This window comes from Stegostoma tigrinum, chromosome 31, assembly GCF_030684315.1.
Source record: "Stegostoma tigrinum isolate sSteTig4 chromosome 31, sSteTig4.hap1, whole genome shotgun sequence".
Taxonomy (NCBI): domain Eukaryota; kingdom Metazoa; phylum Chordata; class Chondrichthyes; order Orectolobiformes; family Stegostomatidae; genus Stegostoma; species Stegostoma tigrinum.
In genome coordinates this window covers 12,181,898-12,206,046 of record NC_081384.1, presented here as the reverse complement: position 1 = coordinate 12,206,046, position 24,149 = coordinate 12,181,898, and the positions used below count along the sequence as shown (strand labels likewise).

Below are 24,149 nucleotides of genomic sequence, written 5' to 3'. Positions count from 1 at the left end.
GTAGAGCTGGATGATCACAGCAGGACAAGCAGCATCAAAGGAGCAGGAAAGCTGATGTTTCGGGCTGAGACCCTTCTTCAGAAATGACCCTTCTGAAGAAGCTGTTTTATACAACTAGCTGTTGAAGCAGCTACGCACAGCTAGGCAGCATGACCTTCCTTTGCAAGACAAGAGCACAATGACCAAGGAACACTTCAGTGTAACTTGCAAAATATTTGCACTTGGTACCCGCATTAATGGAATGGTTCTTTGAGATTCGGTCAAGTTTAGATAGACAAAGAAGGATCTTGGCCCACAACATCAGCTTTTCTGCTCCACTGATGCTGCTTGGCCTGCTGTATTCATCCAGCTCCACGCCTTGTTACCTCAGACACAAGTGCTAGTTTTAACACATTTGTAAAAATTCACTGAATTTTCCTCCCATGTTTTCTTCATGCAACTAAATCCCCTGTTGACAGTGAGCCTGGGTAATCTCAGGTGCCACTTCTTGTTTTTTTTTTAAACCACCTGCGTTTCTGCATGGCCCTTTCTGACCGCGCTCCTTTGATCAGAAATAAAACACACCAACGGTCAGGGTTCGCTGTCCGCCGGTAACTGAGGTCTGTGCCGCGAGGAGGCGTCACCTGACAAAAGGAGACCTCAGCGCTGATGGAATCAGGAGGATCTCAGATGCTTCAGCAGGAAGGAGGGCTTTGCTTTCTCCTCCCTCTGAGATTGGCAGCGGATTGCAGATGGGTGTGCATGGGCTAACAAACTCGATTGCGGTTGCGAGGCATAGCCAACACCTCCCACAGAAACACCTCTGCAACTTTCTATCCCGTTCCATTCCAGAATCACCACACTGCAGTTCCTCCCTTGTGACACTGAGGTAGGGCAATTCAGGCCTTGGCATTCCATCTCTCCTTTTCTCTCTCTCTCTCTTTCTTTCGAACTGTTGAATGTAAATAAACAAATTTTGTTGCCAGTCATAAAGAATGACCGCTCTCCGAGAGCTGCAGTGGTCAAAGATAGGACAACATTTCTGCAGAATGATAAACCACTGAAAAAAAGTTGCACCAAGTTGAACATGTAAAAAAAATGAAGATGGGATGGTTGGCCATTTTGTTTTGGAGTTAGCTGTTTTATATAATCAGCTGTTAAAGCAGCAACGCACAGCTAGGCAGCATGACCTTCCTTTGCAAGACAAGAGCACAAGGACCAAGGAAAACTTTACTACGACTTGCAAAATATTTGCACTTGGTACCCGCATTAATGGAATGGTTCTTTGAGATTCGGCCAAGTTTAGATAGACAAAATGATCCACAATGGACTTGACGCCTGGCAGTTAGCCGGTGATTGTGTGTGGATGTGTGTGTGTGTGTTCTGTTTTTTCAGCCAGTTTTCGCTCAGGCCTACACTTCCTGGTCCTCGAACACCTCCAGGAATAAGGGAGGAAAGAGTTCTGTGGGACATTCAACCTTCATGTGGAGGAAGCGGCTGGCATGACACGCTCCGATCATCCGTAGGTCTGTGACTTTCATCAGCAGCTTTGGCCAGAAGTGTGGAATGTTGTGTTTGCGATAGTTTATGTAGTGTTCAAACGCTAGGAGGTAGGCCTCTTGGCACTTCTCTATTTTGTCAATGCAAGTCAGTCCTGTTCGATCTGGAAGCAAGAACAAGAGTTACTTGTCAATCATGGCATTCCCAAGCTCTTCATTACTTTTGTCCATTTGAAACTGGGACAGGAACAGGATCAACCTTTGATGTTTTTGGCGTTGTACAAATGTAAGAAATAGGAGAGGGAGTCGGCCAATCAGCCCAACAAGCCTGATCCCCCATTCAGGAAGATCATTGCGGGCCTCAAATCCGCTTACCCCAGATAATCTTTGACTCCCTTAAGGGTATTAATTAAACAAATATTCACAAATGTTAATGAACATTTCTTAGTCAAGAATCTATGGATCTCTGCCTTAAAAACATTCGAAGACTCTTCCCTCTAATCTCTGGGTAAAAAAAACTGCATTACTGTCCCTCCGGTGTCACTGGGCCAAAATCCTGCAACTCCCTCCTGAGCAGCATGTTAAAGTTACTTTCATCAAATTGACTGCAGCAGTTCAAGAAGGCAGCTCATCACCACCTTCTCAAGAGAAATAAAGAATGGCCAGGCCACTGAATCCCACATCCCCTGACTGAATTGAAATTGAGACTTACATCTTTCTGAGACAGAAAGTTTTCCTCATTTACGTCTTTGTTTCCTAATTCTATTCTCTCCAATAAGGAAAACATCCTCTCAGCACCCACCTTGTCAAGTCTCCTCTGCCTTATCTTTCACAAGGGCCAAAATCGAATTTGCTTCCCACCTGATTTTATCCTTTGATTTGTGGAGATTTACTGTTGCTCTGTCTTCCTCAACGTTGAGGTTGGAAAGAGGGAAGTGTGAGCAGACTTATGTTGGCCTGGTAACACATCTGTGAAGTATTGTGACACTTTTCCCTTTTTAAAAATGCTAATTGGGTGCAGTCTGTTTGATGTTTTACCTGAGTCCCCACCCCCAAAAGTAGGCCACTCTTTTTTAATATTATTCTTCCACGCTGTCTCCTTATTCGAGGTCTAGCTCTTTGCATTTGTCCCTGGCTCAGCTGAAAGCCAATGGTTCACTGCAGTAAACTCACTCTTCATGGGGCTCTGTGTATGAAAGCCTCTGGGGTTATTTATGGGGCTCGTCCACGTCCTTCAATACATTGTAGTCAGAAGGGTCATGACCAAGGCTTATGTCTCCCTGGCTGTTCACTTGTGCAGGCCTTAAAGGTGATTTCTACGCTGAAGTCCAGTAGCTACCACTCTGACAAACGTGAAGCTGACTGGGCATGTTTCAAGTAAGGGTCAAAGAGAAGGGATCAAGTTGCTCACAGCTTAGGTGAGGAGAATTGTTTTCACTCAGGGTTCTGTGAACCTCTGGAATTCTTCACCACAGGGAACTGTGGATTCTCACTGTTGAGTAGACCCAGGAGGACAGTGGAGATGCGTTAAGTTCTGTGAGCAGCTCACACATATCCATCAACTCATGGGAGGCCCTGCTTGTGGAACACCAAAACCAGGAATGTTCATTTGGGAAGGCACCAAACATAGAACATAGAACATTACAGCACAGTACAGGCCCTTCGGCCCTCGACGTTGTGCCGACCTGTGATACCGATCTGAAGCCCATCTAACCTACACTATTCTATGTACGTCCATATGCTTGTCCAATGATGACTTAAATGTACTTAAAGTTGGCGAAACTACTACCGTTGCAGGCAAAGCGTTCCATTCCCTTACTACTCTCTGAGTAAAGGAACTACCTCTGACATCTGTCCTATATCTTTCACCCCTCAATTTAAAGCTATGCCCCCTCGTGCTCGCCGTCACCATCCTAGGAAAAAGTACCCACCTAAGTGTCTTTTAAATGTTCTAACAGTCGTAGCTGAATCTACGACTTCATTCCACACGTGAACTGCCCTCTGTGTAAAGAAAGTTGCCCCTCGGGTCCCTTTTAAATCTTTCTTCTCTCATCTTAAAAATATGCGCCACAGGTTTGAACTGCCCTGTGCTTGGGAAAAGACCTTTGCTATTCACCTTATCTATGTCCCTCATGATTTTATAAACCTCTATAAAGGTCACTGCTTAAATTCCTACGCTCCAGTCCAGTGAAAAAAAAATTTTTTCTTCATTCATTCATGGGGTGAAGGTGTTGCTCGCCAGGCAGCATTCACTGCCCATCCCTAACTGCCCAGAGGGCAGCCCAGAGCCAAATCACACCGCTGCAGGTCCAGAGCCACACGCAGGCCACACCAGGCAAGGATGGCAGCTGCCTTCCCCCAAGGGAACCAGTGAACCAGATGGGTTTTTCTGAAATTGACAATGGATTCACGGTCATCACTAGGTTCTCCATTCCAGATTTTCTTCATTGAATGCAAACATGTTGAGGAGTTTGCTCAGGAATATGGAGAGGAGAAGGGTGAGGCATCAGAGAACCTTCAACCAATCAATTGACTCAAACTCCCATGCATCATGTGCCTTGCAGATCGCAGAGACTGAAGATTGAGCAATCAAATAAAAGCAAAACACATGGAGGCTGCAGATCCGAAACAAAAACAGAAATTGCTGAAGAAACTCAGCAGTTCTGGGAGCACCTGTGGACAGAGAAACAGAGTTAATGTTTTGTGTCCGGTATAACTCTTCTTCAGAGCTGAAGATACAAGATGCAAAATGTTAACTCTGTTTCTCTCTCCACAGGTGCTGCCAGACCTGCTGAGTTTCTCCAGTGTTCTTTGTGTTTGTGTCTGTGGATACTGTATTGGGCTTATTTGCATCTTATAACTCTTCAAAAACAAGTCATCCTCTCGCCTGAGAGTAAATCTGGGATTGAGATTGTTAGATTATTGGACAGTAAAAGAATTGAGGGACATAAAGATAGGGGGGGAAAGTGGAGATGAGTTAGAAGTCTGCTGTGATCTAACTAAATGGCAGAGAGGGCTTGAGGAGCTGTATGGATCACTCTTGCTCGTATTTCCCATCTTCTTCTGGAGTATATGTTGTGACTTGCGAGAGAATGCACACCTTGTGCTGAAGCAGCTGCTGCCTTGTTATCCTTTGACTCTCACAGTCTAACTATCATTGATTTTGGTGCCATAAGAATATAATACAAAATAGTCCGGGTTAAAAGAAAAATGCCTTATCTGACAGTAATGCTTAACGGTGTGCACCTTTACCTGAGGACATCAATAAAACTGCCTGGAGGAGTGCCACCTCTGTGTCATCTAGACTGAATGCAGCTAAGGATTTTCCCAGCTCAAATATGGCATCCGAGACAACCCCTAGTCCTCCATTCTTCAGTTGCTCTCTCTTGACGGCCATTTCTCCATTTAGTGTCAGCGTCTCGCTCTCCGCATCATAACGGACAGCAGCCCTCAGAGACATTATCTCCATGCAGCAGCCTTTCAGCAGGATGATCTGGTCTTCACAAGGCAGCTAAACAAGGCAGAACACAACAAGATAAAACAAAAAAGTAACTTCACCAGCAGGCAATCAGCAACAGGGCTGTCTTTCTGTCTTAGCACTGGGGTGAGGCTTCCTCCAGACATTAATGCAACATCATCTATAAAAATAAGTTGTGGCTTTGCACATTAAGCCCTTCCCCACTGAGCATCTTCCTTCCCATTTTTTCACTGGTGTGCACTTCTTCAGAAATGTCAACTTGCACTCCCCTTTTGTCTGCAATCCAGGCTCTTCTCCGGTCTTAAACTGAGGCGTAATGTGCTTGAATGGCCCACTAACATGTCATCACATGGGAAGCCTAGATGGTAACTATCTGCAGGCTGACAGACCACAACTTGTTGTGATTCTGCTTTCACCCACTAGCCACAACTGCTCACTTTCTATTAGTTTGGAAGGAGAGTTGGCTTGAAATTTGGTCCAGGCATATTTGGTGACTGCTGGTGCCTACTCCACTAGTCACTCTAGTGAGCAACACAGGCTGTGTGTATCCATAGCGCTATTATTGTTCCGGTATCTCATTCATTGAAGTGACCGAGGAATAGTTACCAGCAATTGCATTACTCATCACTTGCCTTGCTGGACCTCTATAAAGTCTTATGTTACAGGCATTTAATTTACAGATTGTACATGTTGCGGGTCATGAAAATATTATTGCAGACGTGTTTCGTGGGTTTGAAAGGAAAATGTGTATATAAGACATGGTAGTGTTCAATGTTATGTATATGTGTATATAGAATTAGTATGAAATGTGTATGACTGATGTATCTAGTAATAGTGTAGGTAAGATTTAGAGAAAAAAAACTAAACTATCTCTTCATAATTAAGGGGAAGATCTTGTGAAATTGGGATAGTGCTTATGGATTGGAAGGCAGGATGTTAGAATTTGTTGTAATATGATATGGGGGGATGGGAAGAGTCCATGGTCCCTTTAAAAGGTGTTTTGTTTAGGCTTGGAGACTAAAACATTGTCTGTAGGCAGCAGCAGATGCACACACAGAGAGTTCTTGAAATTGAAGCATTATATCGAAAGGCTCTAGCAAAGCAGCATTTTCACAGGGACAACTGTTCTTGAATTTAGCCAAATAATTTAAACCAGGCCCTAGATACAAAAGCCCAATTAAATTTTAATTTGATGGTTTTGACAACCTTGGACTAATCCTATTGTAAGAAATTAATTGGTCACTAAGGGTATAAAAGAAGAGGGCATTGGCAAATTGGGATGAGAACAAACTGCTGTTAAGAGAACAGCTCTCAACAGCTATCAGCTCTTTAAAAAAAGAGGAAATGACTGGCTCTCACAGAAATCACTAAGATCGCAAAGTAAGTACCATCTAAATAAAGGTACTACAGAACTCTTAGCTAATATTCCTGATGCAAGAATTCGATGGAGGAAGGCATTCCTGACTGGAGGAACATGGAGAAAGCAAAGCACATTCCAGAAGACTTATTCTGGCTGTAATTTCAAGAGATTTAGTTTTAATTTTTTAAACATTAATTTGGTTTATATAAGTGGAATTGTCCCTATTGGAACAGAATGCCATTAGAAATTTGTTTTATTTAGGATAAGTTGGTAGTTAAGAGGGAATTGTTCAGTTTGTTAGTAGTTCTGTTAATCTGTTCACTGTTAGAGTTAGAGCCCTCCAAGACCTGGCCCTTTTCGCTGAGCCATCTGCGGCCATCTCCCATGAAATGGGGCCTGCAGGCGACAGCAACTGGGGTGAAGAAAAGGAAAGCCTCTGCCATTTCCCTCTCCTGCAGATTGGAGAATCATTGGCCCACGACGACAGTAAACAAGGAGGGTGGTGAGGTTTGGGAGGAGGAAATTCCCATGGGGAAGGAAGTGTGCCTTGAGGGTGGGAGGGACAGTATGCTGTCAGAAAGCCCAATCTCTCCCAATTCTCGGGGAACTTGCAATGGGTGTTTGGGCTTGAATTACAAAGATTGTTTTCAATTCAGTCACTGATTACTTCCAAAGGTAATGATTCACTCTCAGTTTCCAGGATTTGTTGCTGTTCTGTACTTTGCGCAAGAAATTGACAAAGGAAACTCAGGCGTGTCAGAAACTGCATAAACTGAAACCGCCTGTTGCAAGTCAAACATGAGTGGTAGCAATACTGTCTCCTCAATATCACCAGGTTCTACTGTGGCTATCACAGCGCTTTATAATCAACTGGGAATGAAAATGCTAAACAGTAGAAGTATTTCCTCCTCATAACCAAAGTCAAGAGCATTTTCAACGACAAAAATACCTCCGAGAACATTGGTAGCTTTTTGGCAAAATCCACAACTCTGGTAATGGCTGGGGTGATAATCCTGGTGAATTGACTGAAGGCCTCAAGATCCACTTTGTCTCCTTCTGGCGTGGAAGTCATTGGAGATTGGCCGATGTCTTCTGGCTGTGGGCGTAAGTTAGACAAAATGAGATTCACTCTGGAAACAAAACTGGATGGGAGTCAGGATTATTGAGAGCCCTGGAGTTCATGTCATGTACCAGTAAACATGACCTTTAAACCCAAGGGAACCACCATAACTGCAAAGACTACAGATTTTTGATATGGATGTCAGTGCAAATTCAGATAAAATGACTTGAATTCATATTGCACTTTTCACAACCTATTTGACATCTCCAAGCATTTTACCATCAATTAACATATTACATGTGGAGACACTGTTGTAACGTAGAAAACAGAGCTGCCAGAAAACTCTCCACAAAGCGCAATCTGATAACTTGTGGATTGCCTGTTCTTTTGTGATGTTGACTGAGGGACACATTTTGGTCAGAGCACAAGGCATAACTTAGCTATTCTTCATTGAAGTAGTGTCATGGGATCTTCTAATAAGCATCCAACCAAACAGGCTGCTAAAATCTAGACAGCCATAACTGTAGCACCCTTTAAATACTGCAGTGAAATGTCCTTGAATTGACATCCTTGAATTGGAATTGCACCCAAATCCTATGACTCAAGGGGAAGAGTGTTACTTTCCCAAACACGGCCAATACTTGGTGTTGATGGTTTGATACTTCTTTAAGGTATTGGCTTAACTGTATGTCAATGTCAATTTATTTCATACATACTCTGATAGTTCTCCAATACTCTGTATCAATTTGGTCAACTTTGAAACAAGTCAGCAAAGTCACTTCTACCGAGTGTCTACTCTTTGCTTCTTGGTTCCGTGCTTAGCAATTCATTCAGCCCTGTTGAATCCTCTGCACAGATATTTAAGACATCATCAGAATGAAAGAATTCTCAGACTTGTGTACATTTAATGACAATTCCTTGAAACTACAAAATTCTGGCTCTGAGGCCATCACAGTCTTAGGCGAGATAACAAGGTGTAGAGCTGGATGAACACAGCAGGCCAAGCAGCATCTTAGGAACAGGAAGGCTGATGTTTCGGGTCTAAACAGGAGAAGAGGAGGGCTCTTGCTCTGAGTCCTGTCAGACAATCATCTTCAAAAGAAGGAAAGACAAAAAACTTTTGACTAACCTACAAAGGCAAGCATTTTAAAACCAACCGAAGGGTCTAGGCCCAAAACGTCAGCTTTCCTGCTCCTCTGCTACTGCTTGGCCTGCTGTGTTCATCCAGTTCTACACCTTGTTATCTCTGTTTAACAATTAACATTCCACTATCTACTCTTCACAGATGACTCATAAAGCCTGGCCTATACGCCCCGTAACTTTTACCTACTTTTATGGACTCACTTCTTATTTCCATTCTGTCTGTAGCTGCAATATGGTATCATTTCTTCTCTCATTCAGCAATTAATAAACTTACTCTCTGTTAACCTAAGAAAACCTATCAAGTTGGTTCCTTGCAGTATATAAATTCATCTGGTCTCAGAGAAAGGTATTCATAAGGATCCTGTGTAAAATAATCTTGTTTTGGCCAACTGAGGTGGTGGGTAAATAAGGAAGGAGAGCCAGGGGCTTGACAATTTGAGGTATACCATTTGGAGCTGTAATAACTTGGGGGTCTTCACCTGGGAACTGGTCAGAAATGAATTCCTTTACAAGACTCCTATGTGCATTGATGCAAATTTGAGTCTCTCATAAAGTGGGGCTCAACATAACTCTCTCTAAGGTATCACTGGAATTTTAAAAATAGCTTTCTTTTAAAAAAACAGACGAAGATAAAGGAACAACCAATCAGAAATTCTCGCAAAACTTTCTGTCAAAGAGCAATAAAACAAAAGTTGAGGATTTGTTTTGTCGATGAAGTTTCAGAAAATGATGCAACTCTACATGGTGGTGTTGTTGGGGTGAGTAACAGAATGTCAGGATTAAAGGTTAGGAGCAAATGAAGTAGAGTTGAGGTGGTGGTACCTAATTTTGATTGGACACATTCACAGAGGTCTCATGACATTTCTACTGCTCTGCATGGTAAAACCCATCCTGATATTTTCCTAACCACTAGACAAAAAGTGAAGGCAAAATTGATTATTTTAGTGACCCTGTGATTTTTCTGCAAGTTTATGCTCTTGGGCATTAACCTTCAGTTACTGGAGATTCCAGGCGGTTTGGGTGTGTGGCAACACCAGCTGAAGGAGTCATCATCTTCGCCAGTATGAACCAAATGGCCTGCTTCTGTACCATCACTTCTGTATTTCACAGGATCCCCACAGTGCAGGAGAGTCTATTTGGCCTACTGGGTCTAAACCAACCCTCCCACAGCATCCCACCCAGACCTACCCCCCCTACACTATTCCTGTATCCGTGCATTTCCCATGGCTAAACCACATAACCTGCACATCCCTACGGTCAATTCAGCATGGCCAATCCACCCTAACCTGCACATCTTTGGACTGTGGGAGGAAACTGGAGCAGCTGGAGGAAACGCGCGCAGACACGGGGAGAATGAGCAAACTCCACACAGACAGTCATCTGAGGGTGGAATTGAACCCTGGTCCCTAATGCTGCAATTATGTGAAACAGATTTCTGTCCACTGTTTGCTCTTCATTTTTCCTGAACATTCCCCACTTACAGTGAAGAGGGTCAAAATGGGTAGCTTCATCAGTGCCAGATTTCAAGTCAGCACCTTGATATTAATTGGCTTGCCAATTCCCTCTAACGGTAATTTACCGGAAGGAAATTCCATTTGGAAAAGATTGATGCTGTAATTCTAGCAGCTGTCAGCTTCTCTGTGATGTTCATTCATCGCTTTTATTTATTACAGTCTTTATCTGCTTGAAATTTGTAGCAAACGGAGATTGAATTTTGGCTATTGGATTACTCGATCATGATAAGTGAGAGGTTAGTAGAGCTTGGCACAAGTCTGTGGTCTTTGGTCTCTGAAATGGAACAGAGCTCTCAATGCCTGATCACTCCTTATGCTGTTAATTTGAGTAACTTCTTTCAGGTATGGTCCTCTTCCAGAGGTCTCTGAATCTGTGTATAAATTAATTTACTGCGACACCTGGGTTTTATGTCTTCAGAAATGTATACCCTGAAATGAGAGAGGTTTCAGCGCTTTTGGACTTGTGTTGAGAAATTTAATTGAGCAATGTAACTTGCAGTAAGGGATCACTGTAGAGACTAGTGGCTAGAGGAGCACCCCCTTATAAAAGCCTCTTGCATTTTTGTGTCTCACTTCTTTACCTTTCAGCTCTGTGTTCTCAGTTGAGCCAGCATGTGTGTGTAAAGAAGTGAGAGGTAGATTTTATGCACTATTGTTAGAGGTTTAAAATGGTGAAGAACTGTTGCAAATATTATTAAAATGATTTTTGTTGAATCATTCATGGGATGAGGGCATCATTGGCTAGGCCAGCATTGGTTACCCACCCCGAGTTGCCCAGAAGGCAGTTAAGAGTCATCCACCTTGTTGTGGTCTGGAGTCACATGTAGGCCAGACCAGTTAAGGATGGCAAATTTCCTTCTTAAAGGACATTAGTGAGCCAGGTGGGTTTTTCCAACAATTGACAATGAATGCATAGTCATCATAACATGGTTAATTCCAGAGTTTTTTTTTATTGAATTCAAATTCTACCATCTGCTGTGACAGGATTCAAACCAGGGTCCCCTAGAACATTAAAGAATACAAGGTATAGAGCTGGATGAATACAGCAGGCCAAGCAGTATCAGAGGAGCAGGAAGGCTGACGTTTTGGGCCTAGACCCTTCTTCAGAAATTTACAGACTGATGTTGTATAACAATATTGCAGGAATGATGTCTTGGTGCAGGAGCAGGCCATTTGGTTCATGAAGCCTGCTCCACCTTTGAAACAGACAGCCCCAAGTGAATGTAAATTCCAGGCTCTTTTAGGTAAAAGATTCTTTGAAAGAGGAATGGGTGAGTTCACCGCAGTGGTCTGACCAATATTTCTCCATCAATCAGTACAAATAAAGCAGATTAATTGGTATCAGAGTCATTATCACTTAGAAGGAAGCCATTTGGCTCAATCAATCCATGCTATCTGTCTGTAGTACAGTTTCATCAGTACCGTCTCCCATTCTGTTGTCACAGCCCTTTGTTTCCCTCAGATGCCTGTCCAATTTCCTCGTGAAATCATCAATCATCTCCATTTGCCCCGCGCCTGTATCGGCTGCAAGTTCCCACTCATTATCATGTAGCAGCTTGTGTGCAAGTTGGCCACCGCGATGTGGAGTAGTCTCCAAAAGTAACCCACTGAGCGCAAAGTATTATTGGAAGTCTTAGCATTGTGGAAAGGCGCCATGCAAATGCAAGCCTCTCTAAAGGATGGCATGACATGTCATGCCTCACCTGTATCTGGCCTACTTTGGAGCTGGAGCCTGTACCCACCAGCAGTCCTCTGCTGTATAGGATGGGCCGAAGGATTAAAAGGTAATGATATTCGATAGCTGCATGGGAAAATAGATTGTAAAGGATGGGAAAATAGGCTGGGGAAGTCTAGGATGATAATTGACAAGCTGCATGACCTTGAGTGGGTGCTGTGAACATTCCTTCACAGGCTGATGGCACCTGCAGCTTGGCTTTTTTTGTAGCTGTGTTTTCTGTACCCGCCAGGACTTTCGCCTATCTATCATACCGGTGGTTTTCTGCGCTGGCTGTTTGTTACACTGTATAAGACAGAGAGAGAGTTTCGTTCCAAGCTGCTGGACTTTACCTCAGCTCGGAATTGCGAACGGTGCCAGGAATGAAGTTAAACCCCCCAAACCAGCCATCGACCGAGGGGGCCCCAACAGGTAGAGGAGGGTGAGACTTGTTGCTTTTTCTTGAAGGGCGCGAGACTTTTTTTTTAATCTTTTCTCTTCCATTTATTATTATCACTATTATTATTTAATAAATGCTCAAATTTAGCCACAGGGCTGTAGTTGAGCCTTCTCTTAATTATATTTACCCAAATCTGATAAGAATTGGATACACACTGTGATCCAAGGCATCTACCGAGGGGAAGTACAGCATCACTATACACAATAGGGACGTATGATAGTTTCAGCAGGCGGCCACATGGAACCCTCTGGTGACTGACTGACTGACTGGCATCTGCTGGCCTTCCCGATAGCCGACATTCCATTTGGCTGAAACCCCATCGGAGGCAGGAAAGGAACCAGAAAAAAGAATTACAGACAGCGAAGTGATTCCCGCAGAGACTAAGGAGAACCTAAAGCATTTCAAATAATCAGGGCTTGAAGCCGCTTTAAAACATAGCTGTCTTATGCTGCCCTTCCAAGGGAACTTTAGCGTCCGATCCCTTTTTGAAGCTCTTTGTGTGAATATGCATGTGGTGAATAATGTACGGGAAGTTTCTGCTCATTCATGGCATGAAATTTTATTCCTTGAATTTGCACGTGGAGTAAATACGGGGCAGATACCACAGTTGTTGTACCTGGGCATAGAGCATGCTGGGAAATTGCTGGGGTGGTAAGAGAGTTTGGCTTTAACTGAACCCAAGGGCAGGGACAGAAACCAAGTCCCCAGTGTTGTCCCTTTAGTGGCCCCTGAGCAAAGCAAAATTTGGCTGCCAAAGGCCCCAGGGTCTCTGTTAACTAAACCCACACCTCTTGGCCCTTCTCTGAGGCCTCCACATTTTCCTGCATTTGCCAGAGCCTAAGAAATCCAAGATGTGCCAGCATCGCAGCAGGAAAACTGTGTTAATTTTAACATTTGTGCAATCATTAACCATTACCAGAAATTTCCGCTTCTGTTTCCAGTGGCTACCCTGTGCATTGGTCGTCATGTGCGCTTCCGTAGCAGCCCTGATCAGCTCCCATTCCTCAGTGGTAGGCTCCAGCTTGTTCTGCATACTCTTCACCACCTCCTCCCGTCGTCGCTTCTCCCGGTTTTCCTCAATCAGCTTCCTCTTCGCGATGCGCTTGTCATCATCCAGAACCACTTGGAATGAGAAAGAGAAACCAGCTCACAGTCAGTCCTCACATCTGGCATTTTGAGGGAGCCCACGCCAACAGTGAGTGAAGGAAAAGTACCAAAGCAGTTAATAAACAGTGACAAAACCACACATTGTGGCTGAGAGTGAACGGAGGAGCTCACAAAACACTTGCAAGTGGCAATCATGATGGGGTAGGGGTGTAAAAGGAGTAACTAGTACCCGAACCTCATGGTTTATCTCAACTGTTCAGAGTCTCACTTACCTTTTCTTTGGATTTGTACAAACGTTTAGGGATGACAGTTCCCTGACGTGAATAAATGCCTTGACTAATCAGAGTTTACTTGTGAACAAATCAGCATCATATTTCTCATGCAGTTGTGAAATAATATATGATCTATATATACTGATACTATTTATTTTAGAGTTTGAATTTTGAATTACTGGTATGTGGGTTTTGGGCTATATAAATATAAGGTGGGGTAGGGTTTAATGATTCATTTGTCAGTTTTTCTGGAGCAATGATTTTTAAACCAGCAGGTGTGAGGGAGAACGGCTCCTGGATTGAAAGTGGGGATTTATTTGCATTGTGAAAGTTTTACAATCAGAGTAAAGACTGAAACCATTAACTCGCATTTGGTTTTAAACAATAAGGAATTGATTTCTTTTATTTGATTAGGAGAAATACCCATAGGTTTGATTTCAGTCCAAAGATGTGTTTGAGGTTAGATGTAAAAACAGTTCCTTCTGGAGAAAGCATCTAGTTCAGAACAGTCAGAAAATGGCTTACCTCAGCATAAAGGTTTAGTTAGAACCCTGAAGGGATGATTTGAAACTTAGAAAGTTTAAACTCATTTGTGTTACTAATCAAGGAAAAAGCTAACAAACTCTCCAAACCAGGAATTGAAAGAAACAAATTAAATCAAAGCGATAAATGTGACAGATGAGGGAACACTCTGGTATTTAAGCATTGTAAAGTAATAGTGTCAGAATCCATAGATTTTATTTCATCATGTGTTTCAAAATTTTTCAAATTGTGCATTATATAAATAGCCCGGCACATCTGTTTTATTGTTGAAACCAAATCAGTAGCATTGTGAGCTTGCATTTCAGTTATAAATCACCTTGTTGCATTGAACAAAAAGATGATCCCTCAAAACAAAGGGTCGCTTTTTGTGCTGTACAACTAACAAGTTCCTTATATAACAAATTAAAGAGCTGCGGGCTGCGACAAATTGGACACAAGTAAAAACTGTATTTTTTGGAAAAGTTCAGCAAAGTCTAGCAATATCTGCGGGCAGAAAATAGAGTTAATGTTTCAGGTCCATTGACTCTTCTTCAGAACTCCTAAAGTGATTTCTGCTTTGGGTTGTTTTCAATAACTCCTTACTTGGCTCGGTGACATACCTTGTATTATAATGGCCCCCGTGAAGCATCTTGAATGTTAAATTCCATTAAAAGTGCTCCATAAATATAAGTTTCAGAGGTGGTGGTGGGAAGTGGGTGGAGGGGATGGAGCATGGTTGTTTATTCCATGCCTTTCTCACTCAGCTGACAGTGAGTCACAAAAGAAGTGGTGACCCAATGTTACCTTGCCCACGCTGTGATTTTTCATGTCTCTGCCCAGACATTGGGTCTGCACAGGCTGCACAAGGGTGGGAAGACTGGAATCCAGTCCAACTCAGTTGACACCTGACAGGAAAATGTTTAGGAGCTTGAACCCTAGTGAATGATTCTTCACTGTATATTGGAGAGTCAAATAGTTGCCTTCTGTCTTTCAAAACACTACCATTCCACATGGGAAGCAGGTGAAGTCTCCAGGTAAGAGATGAACAAGTATTCCCTACTCTCTGATATACACGCTTATATCTGATACATCTACATAACAGTTCAATTTTGGAGGAGATTTTGCAGTATGTCTCACTGATAACTCTTGGTTTTGGCTGAAATTCAACCCAATTGGTGGATAAGGACATGTTCTTGCCAAGAAAAATGTCATTATTTTGAGTTGGCAGTCAGTCAGGGACAGAAAAATAGAGAAGGGCTAAAGTGATAAAGCACTGCCTCCCTGCATTCCCCAAAAGAGAACTCAGCGTGACAAAGATGCCTGATTTTTAACAGATTTGGTACCAAGACATTTACCCTGAAAGCTAAGAGGAAGAATTGATCTGCTCGCGCAAACAACTTATTCCTCAAATCAATAAGGTCTGTAAATAATATCAGTTGTCACACATTAATTAAGTAAACAGCATGTTAACATTCACTTCAAAAGTTGTGCTTACGACAAAACCTGTGAGATTATTTAAGGGACTCAAGTGTGCTAATGTCAGAATGTACGCTGATCAAACTTTATCAAATCTAAATCCTCATTAAAAACATTTTTCCATAATTCTCCTCTATCACATGACAATCTGCACAGTTCTGCATTATCTGGATCAGCTCCACATATACTGGTTTCGAAAAGATGTTTGCTCTTTAATTTGGTTTCAACAAAAACTTTATTTTCCAGTGGCTGATCCTCTACTTTGTGGCCTCGTCAAAATTACAATCTTGATACAGATAGTGGCTATTTAACCAAATGAAAGCTTTAGTCCTATCCATCTCTGATTTAGTCCCAATCCACACAAGTCAATTCCAATAGTTTAACTGGATTGTCCTCTGCAGAACACACTGGCACATTGTCACTGCAGTGACTCAACTGGCCACTGCTTAAAGATCACATTTAATTCAATGGTTTGGTGGTCACTGCATCTCAATTAACGCCTACTTGCCCACAAAGAGGCAGATATAAAAAGAAATCAATACCAATAGCAATCGGATATTAGCAGACTTCAGGTCAACGATTAATCCTTTCTATGTAGTGCCAGTGAAATCAAGGCTAACACATACAGTCCTGCATGGAATGACACAACACAGGAGAAAGACAATCAGCCCATCGCCCAAAGAAGTTTTACAGCATCAAAAGCCCCATTATGTCTGCACATTATGTCCAAACGTTCGTCTATTTTACCCCCATTTTCCAGAAATTGGCCTGTAGCATTGTGTGCTTTCGCATTTCAAGTGGTCATTCTTAAATGTTTGTGAAGATTCCCTCCTCCAGCAGCCTTTCAGGCAGTCAGTTCCAGTTATGCACAAGCCTCTGGGTGAAAAACAAATCCCCAAATCCCTTCTAAACCTCCCGCTCCTTGCCTGGAAAACTGTTTCCTGGTTACGGACACCTCTACTAAAGGGAAAGGTTTGTCACTATCTACTGTGTCTGCCCCTCAGAACTTTGTAAAATCAGTCAGAATCCACCAGCCCCCACCTCAGCCTTCCCTGTTCAAAGGAAAACAACCCTAGTTTCTCTTCATAGCTGAAATGCTCCAGCCTAGTCAACATCCTTGTGACTTTCCTCTGGACCCTCTCCAGTATAATCACATCCTTCCCATAATGTGGCAGCCAGAACTGCACACAACACTCCAGCTGTGGCCTAAAAAATGTTATATGCAGCTCCATAATAACCTCCTTGCTCTTGGTTTCAATGCCAAATTAAGGCAAGTATCCCATATGCCTTTTTCACCACTTTATCCACCTGTCCTACTGCCTTCAAGAATATTTGGATATACAAACTAAGGCCCCTGTAACTGCCTGTACTGACGCTATTGAATTAGTATTTATTAATGTAATTATTATAACCAATACAACTAATAGTATAATAGTTTTTACATCAGTGGAAGGGAAGGGACTGAGAGACATCTTGGTAGCTACATGGGGAATTCCTGCTCCTAATTTGACCTTTTGTTCAAAACAGTAAGTGACCCTCTGAAGATCTATACAGAAGGGCAACAGCAGAAGTACTAAAATAGGAAAGGAATTGAGGTGAATTATATTAACTGATAAGTAAAACGTACCCAGCACCAAGTTTGGATTTTAAAATCTGTGATAACACTGACAAACTCAGAGTGAGATTTTAACTCCTTCAAACTTTTCCAGAGAAACCAAGTTAAAATCAGGCTGACAATTCTGACATCCTGGGAAAGAATGGGTTAACTGTGGAGATGGTGGAGTAAGTTAATTGGAATCATTGGAGGCTTTACAAAGGAGGAAACGAGTGTAGGAGAGCTTTCTGGAACATTCTGAGGATCTCTAGATGTAACAATATTGATGGAAGAAATAAGGAAGTCATGAGACAGAGGGAGAGATGAAGAAAGACATATTATAAGCTACTGTACAATTTCCAAAAAAGACTGCGTGGCACAACTGGTCCATGCCAGCTTTTGGGCTTCTACATCTCTCCAGCTAAGTCTATCAGCCTATTCTCACATATCCTCATGTGTTTATCTAGATTCCTATAAGGGAGAAGAGATGCATTTGGCTGACAGCATGCCCATCAAAACTGGCACAGCAATCTCATTCAGTGGGCAAAGCTTTAAATATGTCCCCCTGTCATTTTGCTCAAAGTACAAACAACAAGTCCACGGCACAAGACGCCAGAAATTTGAAAGGCGGCTCTTACAATCCATCGCCATGCCGACGGCAGTGCATTTCTTGAATCGACAGAGCTGGCATTGGTTCCTGGTGATTTTGTCAATCACACAGCAGCCATCATATTTACAGGAATAGGCAGGGTGCAGGTTTTTCTGGATCGTTCTCCTGAAGAAACCCTAAAAAAAACAGAAGAGGAGAGAAGTGTGATTGGAAGCCTGTTTGATGGCCCTTCTCATTTGCATTTCCATTGAAGGTCAGTTCAGTTGTGGTAACAATCTGACACCCTTGTAGTCACTTTTCTGGGGTGAATCCCAGTATATAAAAAAAATGTTTCTGGGGGCCTGAGCATTAGGGTGACTTTGTTTTAAATTTCAAAAGTATACTTTATTCATTAGAAAAAATCTTTGTATGTATACATTACTACAAATGCAGTTGGGTCCTGTACAGTAGTACATCAAGTGAACAAACAAACATTTAAGGGTCCCGACCCGAAACGTTAACTTTCCTGCTCCTCTGATGCTGCCTGACCTGCTCTGTTCCTCCAGCTCCACAATGTGTTACCTCCATATCATTTGAGTTTGATTTTGTCCAAAAAACAAAACTATATTTACATTTATTTGAGGCTCTGGGAGACTCCATAACTAAACAGACTCCCAATTAACTACAGGAACAAAAACAAAGTCTCTGGAGAAGCTCAGCAGGTCTGGCAGCATCTGTGAAGGAAAAAAACGGAGTTAACGTTTTGGGTCCGTTGACCCTTCCTCAGGGTCTGTTTCTTCATTCACAGATTCTGACAGACCTGCTGAGCTTTTCCAGCAACTTTGTTTCTCGTTCCTGATTTACAGCATCTGCAGTTCTTTCGGTTTTTACTCCCCAATTAACTTCAGCAGGAAAACCTCAGTCAGTGGTCTTTCCCCACTGCACTTTGGCAGCAGCCGTCCCAAGCATGTAGTCCTGGACCTTGGAATGTGCCAATCTGTGACACTCGGTCAAGATAAACTCCTTGCTCTGGAAAACTAACAAATTTTGGGCAGACTAAAGGGCATCTTTTACCAAGTTGATGGCCTTCCAGGCGTAGTCGATGTTTGTCTCAGTGTGGGACCCAGGGGACAGACCACAGGGCACGGAATCCCACGTCACGGAGCTGCTCAGGACAAACCTCGACAAAAACCATTGCATCTCTCGCCAGGCTTCCTTTGCAAAGGCACATTCCAGAAGGAGACGTGTGACAGTTTCTACCCTCCTTCCCCTACAGCTGCTTCGAGGGCAGTAGCTGTGGTGCAGACTGACCAGGTGTACTAAAGGGATCTCGCAGGAAGTGACCTTCTCACCACCAGCCAAGTGATGTCTTGGTGCTTGTTGGAAAGCTCTGGTGATGACGCACTCTGCCAAATGTCTTCGTCAGTCTGCTGAGAGAACTACAGGACAGTATCCACTCTCCTTTTTCCACTGGGTCTCAGGGACACTAATGCGCTGACTACTTCCTGATGAACCTGTGGTCAAAGATGTTTTTCTTAGCAAATTTCTCCACTAAGGACAGTTGATACAGAATGGTCCAGTGATTTGCAGAGTCCTGCAGCCAGTCCTATGCTTCACCACACCGGGAAAGTCAGAACTTTAGGCAAACCGCAAACATCACCCTGCGTCCCAACCATGGAAAGGAAGCCCAAGTTGCACTCAACAAATTTCAACAAGTCTTTCCTGCAGTAACAACATACTGAAGGTGAATTTAAGTTGGTGCAGATTGGATGACAGCTCTTCATGGAAGGAAATCCCACCCTCAAGAGCTCTGGGTAAATCAGATTGGGTGGTCAAACTCACCCACATCTCAGCAACGATAACCTTGGGTAGCAAATGAATATTGAGGTAAACATAAGAGATCATTGGTGGGGTGGGGGCATTGTATGTATGAATGAAGAGGTTACCTTTAAAAAGACTCTATATCCAATTACTGCAGCAACAATTGGCCATGCATCAGCAACACTGCGAGTTTGATTCAGACGGTGCGAGTCAGGTTTCAATCATTAATTCAGACTCCTCAAATTGTTTTCAGAAATGCCATGAGATTAATTTCATTCTTTCTCAAGTTTTAATGATCCAAACATTGTGATTCCTTGTTTCATTAGTCTGTTCAAAAAAGCAGCCTCTTATTCGAGCGTTACGACTAAATTGGTAACAAATTGGCATCATGTTCATTAGATGGCATGTCATTGTGAAAATAATTATGTTTGTAATTTGAGTTATATAACTTCTGCTGTGCTTTGCCACTTTGCTATTCTATTCTGCAAATAATTTGTGCTGTGACCATCTCTTCAGTGTTATTAATTTCTGTTATGTTACAGTTCAGACTTCCATCCTCAGTGCTAATCAAAAAGCAAATTACAGCAAGACTGAATGATTCAATTATTTTTGTTAGGTAAGGGTCTTAAAGGTTATGGAATCAAAGGCGGTAGATTGAGCTAAGATACAGATCAGCCAGGATTTAATTGCAGTGCAAACCCCAGCAACTGAAAGTCTAATCCTATTTCTATGATCCCACAGTGGCAATATTAATAACTTGAACTTACATCTTCCCAGAAGAAACATTTATATAAAAATTGACTTCAGTTGGCAAATGAGAGAAAGGAGGAACTGCCGATGCTGGAATCAGAGATGACACAGTGTGGAGCTGGAAGGCCACAGCAGGCCAGGCTGCATCAGAGGAGCAGGAAAGCAGGAAATCCATTTCCGAAGAAGGGTCCCGACCTGAAATGTCAGCTTTCCCGCTCACCTGATGCTGCCTGGCCTGCTATGTTTCTCCAGTTCCACACTGTGTTATTTCTTCAGTTGGCAAATCCTTTCTTTTTAGCACCTCTAGGATTTTATCATTGACCAATAGTTTGTCCAGCATTAATTTCTTCAGGTAGTTGTTACCAATCCCAATATACAGAATAAGACATATTTCCCACCTTCCTAGACCAATTCTTATTTCCCTAATGCTTCACTGACTCAGGACCAAGGATGAACTTGGGAATGGGCCTGTGTGGAACACAGTAGGGCACTTAGCCACTTGGATATGTTCTGCTGTTCAAGGCTGATCAATGTTATACAGCCATAGAGTCATACAGCATGGAAACAGCCCCTTCAGTCCAACCTGTCCATGTCGACCATGTTCCCAAACTAAACTAGTCCCACTTGTTTGTGTTTGGCCCATATCCCCACACATCTTTCCTACTCATGAAATTACCTAAATGTCTGTTAAACGTTGTAACTGGACCTGAATCCACCACTTCCTCTGGCAGTTCATTCTACACACAATCAACCATCCTTGCAAAAAGTTACCCCTCCATGTACTTTTAAAATCTTTCTCCTCTCACCTTAAATATACAGCTCCTCTACCCAGTTTTGAACTCCCACAGCTTAGGAAAATGACCTTAGCTATTCAAATTATCTATGCTCCTCATGATTTCATGAACATCTAAAAGGTTGGTCTTCATCCTCCTACATTCTAGTGAAAAAAATCTCAGCCTTTTCAGCTTATTTTTATAACTCAAACCGTTCCATTGCCAGCAACATCTTGTTAAATCTTTTCTGAACCCTCTCCAATTTAATAATAATCTTCCTATAACAGGGTGACTAGAACTGCACACAGTACTCCAGAAGAGGCCTCACCAACGTCTGTACAACCTCAGTGTGATTTTATATTTGTTGTGTTTAATTATGTACAGGTAGTCAGCACAAACTGAGCTTTCACTTGAGTACATATAAGGAGCTACTAACCAACTGTGTGACAATTGAGTTAGGAGGTATGGGCTCGGAATGTGTATCTGTAAATAAATGTAAGACTTGATAAAGATTGGTTCCAGTTCTGTAATTTATGAACTGACTATCTGAAAGATAAGTCCTGCACCTTAATTCCATTTTCCTGCATTGATTCCATAACGTTTAATACTCAACTGCAAAATCTATCAACTCAGTTTTGGCATTTTCAATTAATTCCTAGTCTCAAATGATGGAAACAGCATTCCAAGTTTGCCACTGATTCTGTTCATTGCATTACTGCGGCAACAGCACTGCAGAGTCTGATTATTTGTTAAGACTAGAGTAGCCGGGCATTCAGATTTATACTTGAGATCAAGTTTTAGCAGGACTGGCTACTGTCCAGCACTCAAATGGCTTCACTTCTGGACTTTTGGTCTTTTGCCCCTTGCCTATGTCAAGTAGTGTCATTCCTTGCTCCTCAATAGTGCATCAATACAATGAGAGTTCAGAAGTCAGGGTTCTCTTTAATATTATTTCCCTCCAATCCATCTTCTTTCCCTTACCCCTTCCCCATCTCTCCAATGACATGGAATCTCCGAATGGGATGCAGTTAAAGTTCACTTGCTGGTACTATTCAACTTATGTCCCAGTATGTCCAAATTTATTAGCCTTTGGTGTTAGCTACACTCGTTATGACCCTTTTTCAGCTTTGGTCTAGTGAAAGCAATAGAAACAACTTATATTTACACTAGCAGAGCTACAACAATCCATATTCAATTGCCCTTGTTTAAAATCACAGACAGATTTATCCTGAGGCAATAGATTCTCAATGGAAGATCTTCTCTATGTGTCACATTGAATCTGTGTGCTATAGCCCTGATAGTCCTTCACATAACATATAATCCATAAAGGTGACCCCTGACTCTCGATTTCCCACATTGGGAGCTGGACAAGATCAGTACAGGCCATTGCATCAGAAGTCTTAGAGTCAACCAATGCAAACAGAGAGCTAACAAAAAGGTGCCCCATGATCTCTATACCTCACGGCTCTGCTGGTTGAAGTGAGTTCACAGTAACTCTTTACTGAGGGCTGTCTTATTGGTGATGGTTTGGCAGTTTTGACTGGCATCTTATTGTAAACTGTTAGTCAGGCCTATGGATTGCATCACGAAGATTAGAAGTCTAGTTCATTCTGGAATGTCTTAATCAAGTGGAAATCTGGGCAGTCAGGGCAAAAGCCTGTTGAGAAACTGACTCATGTACCTTTATCCATTTCCCCACAAAATTCTCAGTCTTTGAAACCTAGAAACCATGTAAGGGAAGGCTGAGATCATTAATGTAATCAGATAAGGTTTGTGTTTTTGAGTAATAAAAGAGAGTGCGTCTACCTCAGTTTCTTTGGCAGCCCCATCATGTCACAAGCCTTCTCTAGGTTGGATTTGGGATGGTGTGGTCTTTGTTGGTCTTTTGCAATGTTGCTTTTCAACCATCTACGTATGATGATTCCCTCTTGATTCCCTCTCCCAATTGGGAACTGCCTGGCTTCTTGCTGCTGTGTCATTTGCCTTCTGCAGATGGCACATCTTGGGTAACAAATGCATCTCCAAGTATCTGTGGTACATATGGTTAGAACTGGGACCAACCATAGGGTAAAATGTTGCTTTAACTGCTTAATCGGTTTCTCTCTCTTTCCCACGAATAAAATGCCATGTTGCTGCTTGAAAGAATTACATCAGTTCACAAAACACATCCTTCAGAAAGTGAAGGGCCTCCAGTCCAAACAAGAGAAGGCCATTTGCCCCATGAACCTGTCCTGCCTTTTGAAAGAGCAATCAATAGTTATGTTTGGATATTGGCAAGTTCATCCATTTGTGATTTATAAAACCCTCATTTCACACTTTCCATCTCTAACTTAATAGGTTTAACAGAACATCATATTACAGTTTTGAGTCTTAATTAGCTTGTACTGCATTCAAGTTCCAATAAGGCTCATAATTTGGCAGTCTCACACAACAAGGTTACAAATTTGTATCAGAGATAATGGGAACTGCAGATGCTGGAGATTCCAAGATAATAAAATGTGAGGCTGGATGAACACAGCAGGCCAAGCAGCATCCCAGGAGCACAAAAGCTGACGTTTCGGGCCTAGACCCTTCATCAGAGCTCTGATGAAGGGTCTAGGCCCGAAACGTCAGCTTTTGTGCTCCTGGGATGCTGCTTGGCCTGCTGTGTTCATCCAGCCTCACATTTTATTATCAAGGTTACAAATTTTTCTGGTTTAAGCAATTTGGAAACCACATTGTGAAGATCAGAGGAGGCATTAGTCTACATCCAGCATTTGTTAAAATTAATCTGAAAATGCATCATGTGATAGAAAAGAGATTGGCTCCATTCTCTGTTAACACTAAAGCACAATTCACCAACACCATATAATTAGCAGTGATCACAGGCCTATTTCGCTCCTCTTGTCCTGAATCTACCTTGTCAAATTGGCGACTCTTCATGTGTCGACTTTGACGAGAAAAATACAGAGACCAAAGATATTTCTGTAGCAACTTTCCCATCTCCAAATTCACCTGATAGCTCATGAATAACTTTCAAGGGAAGTTGCAATAGCAGA

The 24,149-nt window shown here is 42.4% G+C and overlaps 1 protein-coding gene across 1 annotated transcript in view; it reads right to left on the bottom strand.

Moving 5' to 3' along the window:
* Positions 1-347: 347 nt before the first annotated feature.
* The window catches only part of LOC125466431 (thyroid hormone receptor alpha), a 314,398-nt gene continuing 290,596 nt past the window's right edge, over positions 348-24,149 (bottom strand). The window contains exons 6-10 of the mRNA XM_048560918.2: positions 17,817-17,964; positions 13,124-13,329; positions 7,266-7,412; positions 4,731-4,989; positions 348-1,642 (exon numbers count right to left, since the gene is read on the bottom strand). Of these exons, the coding sequence (XP_048416875.1) occupies positions 1,392-1,642; positions 4,731-4,989; positions 7,266-7,412; positions 13,124-13,329; positions 17,817-17,964 (1,011 nt within the window). The 3' untranslated portion in view covers positions 348-1,391. The remainder of the gene's footprint in view (positions 1,643-4,730; positions 4,990-7,265; positions 7,413-13,123; positions 13,330-17,816; positions 17,965-24,149) is intronic.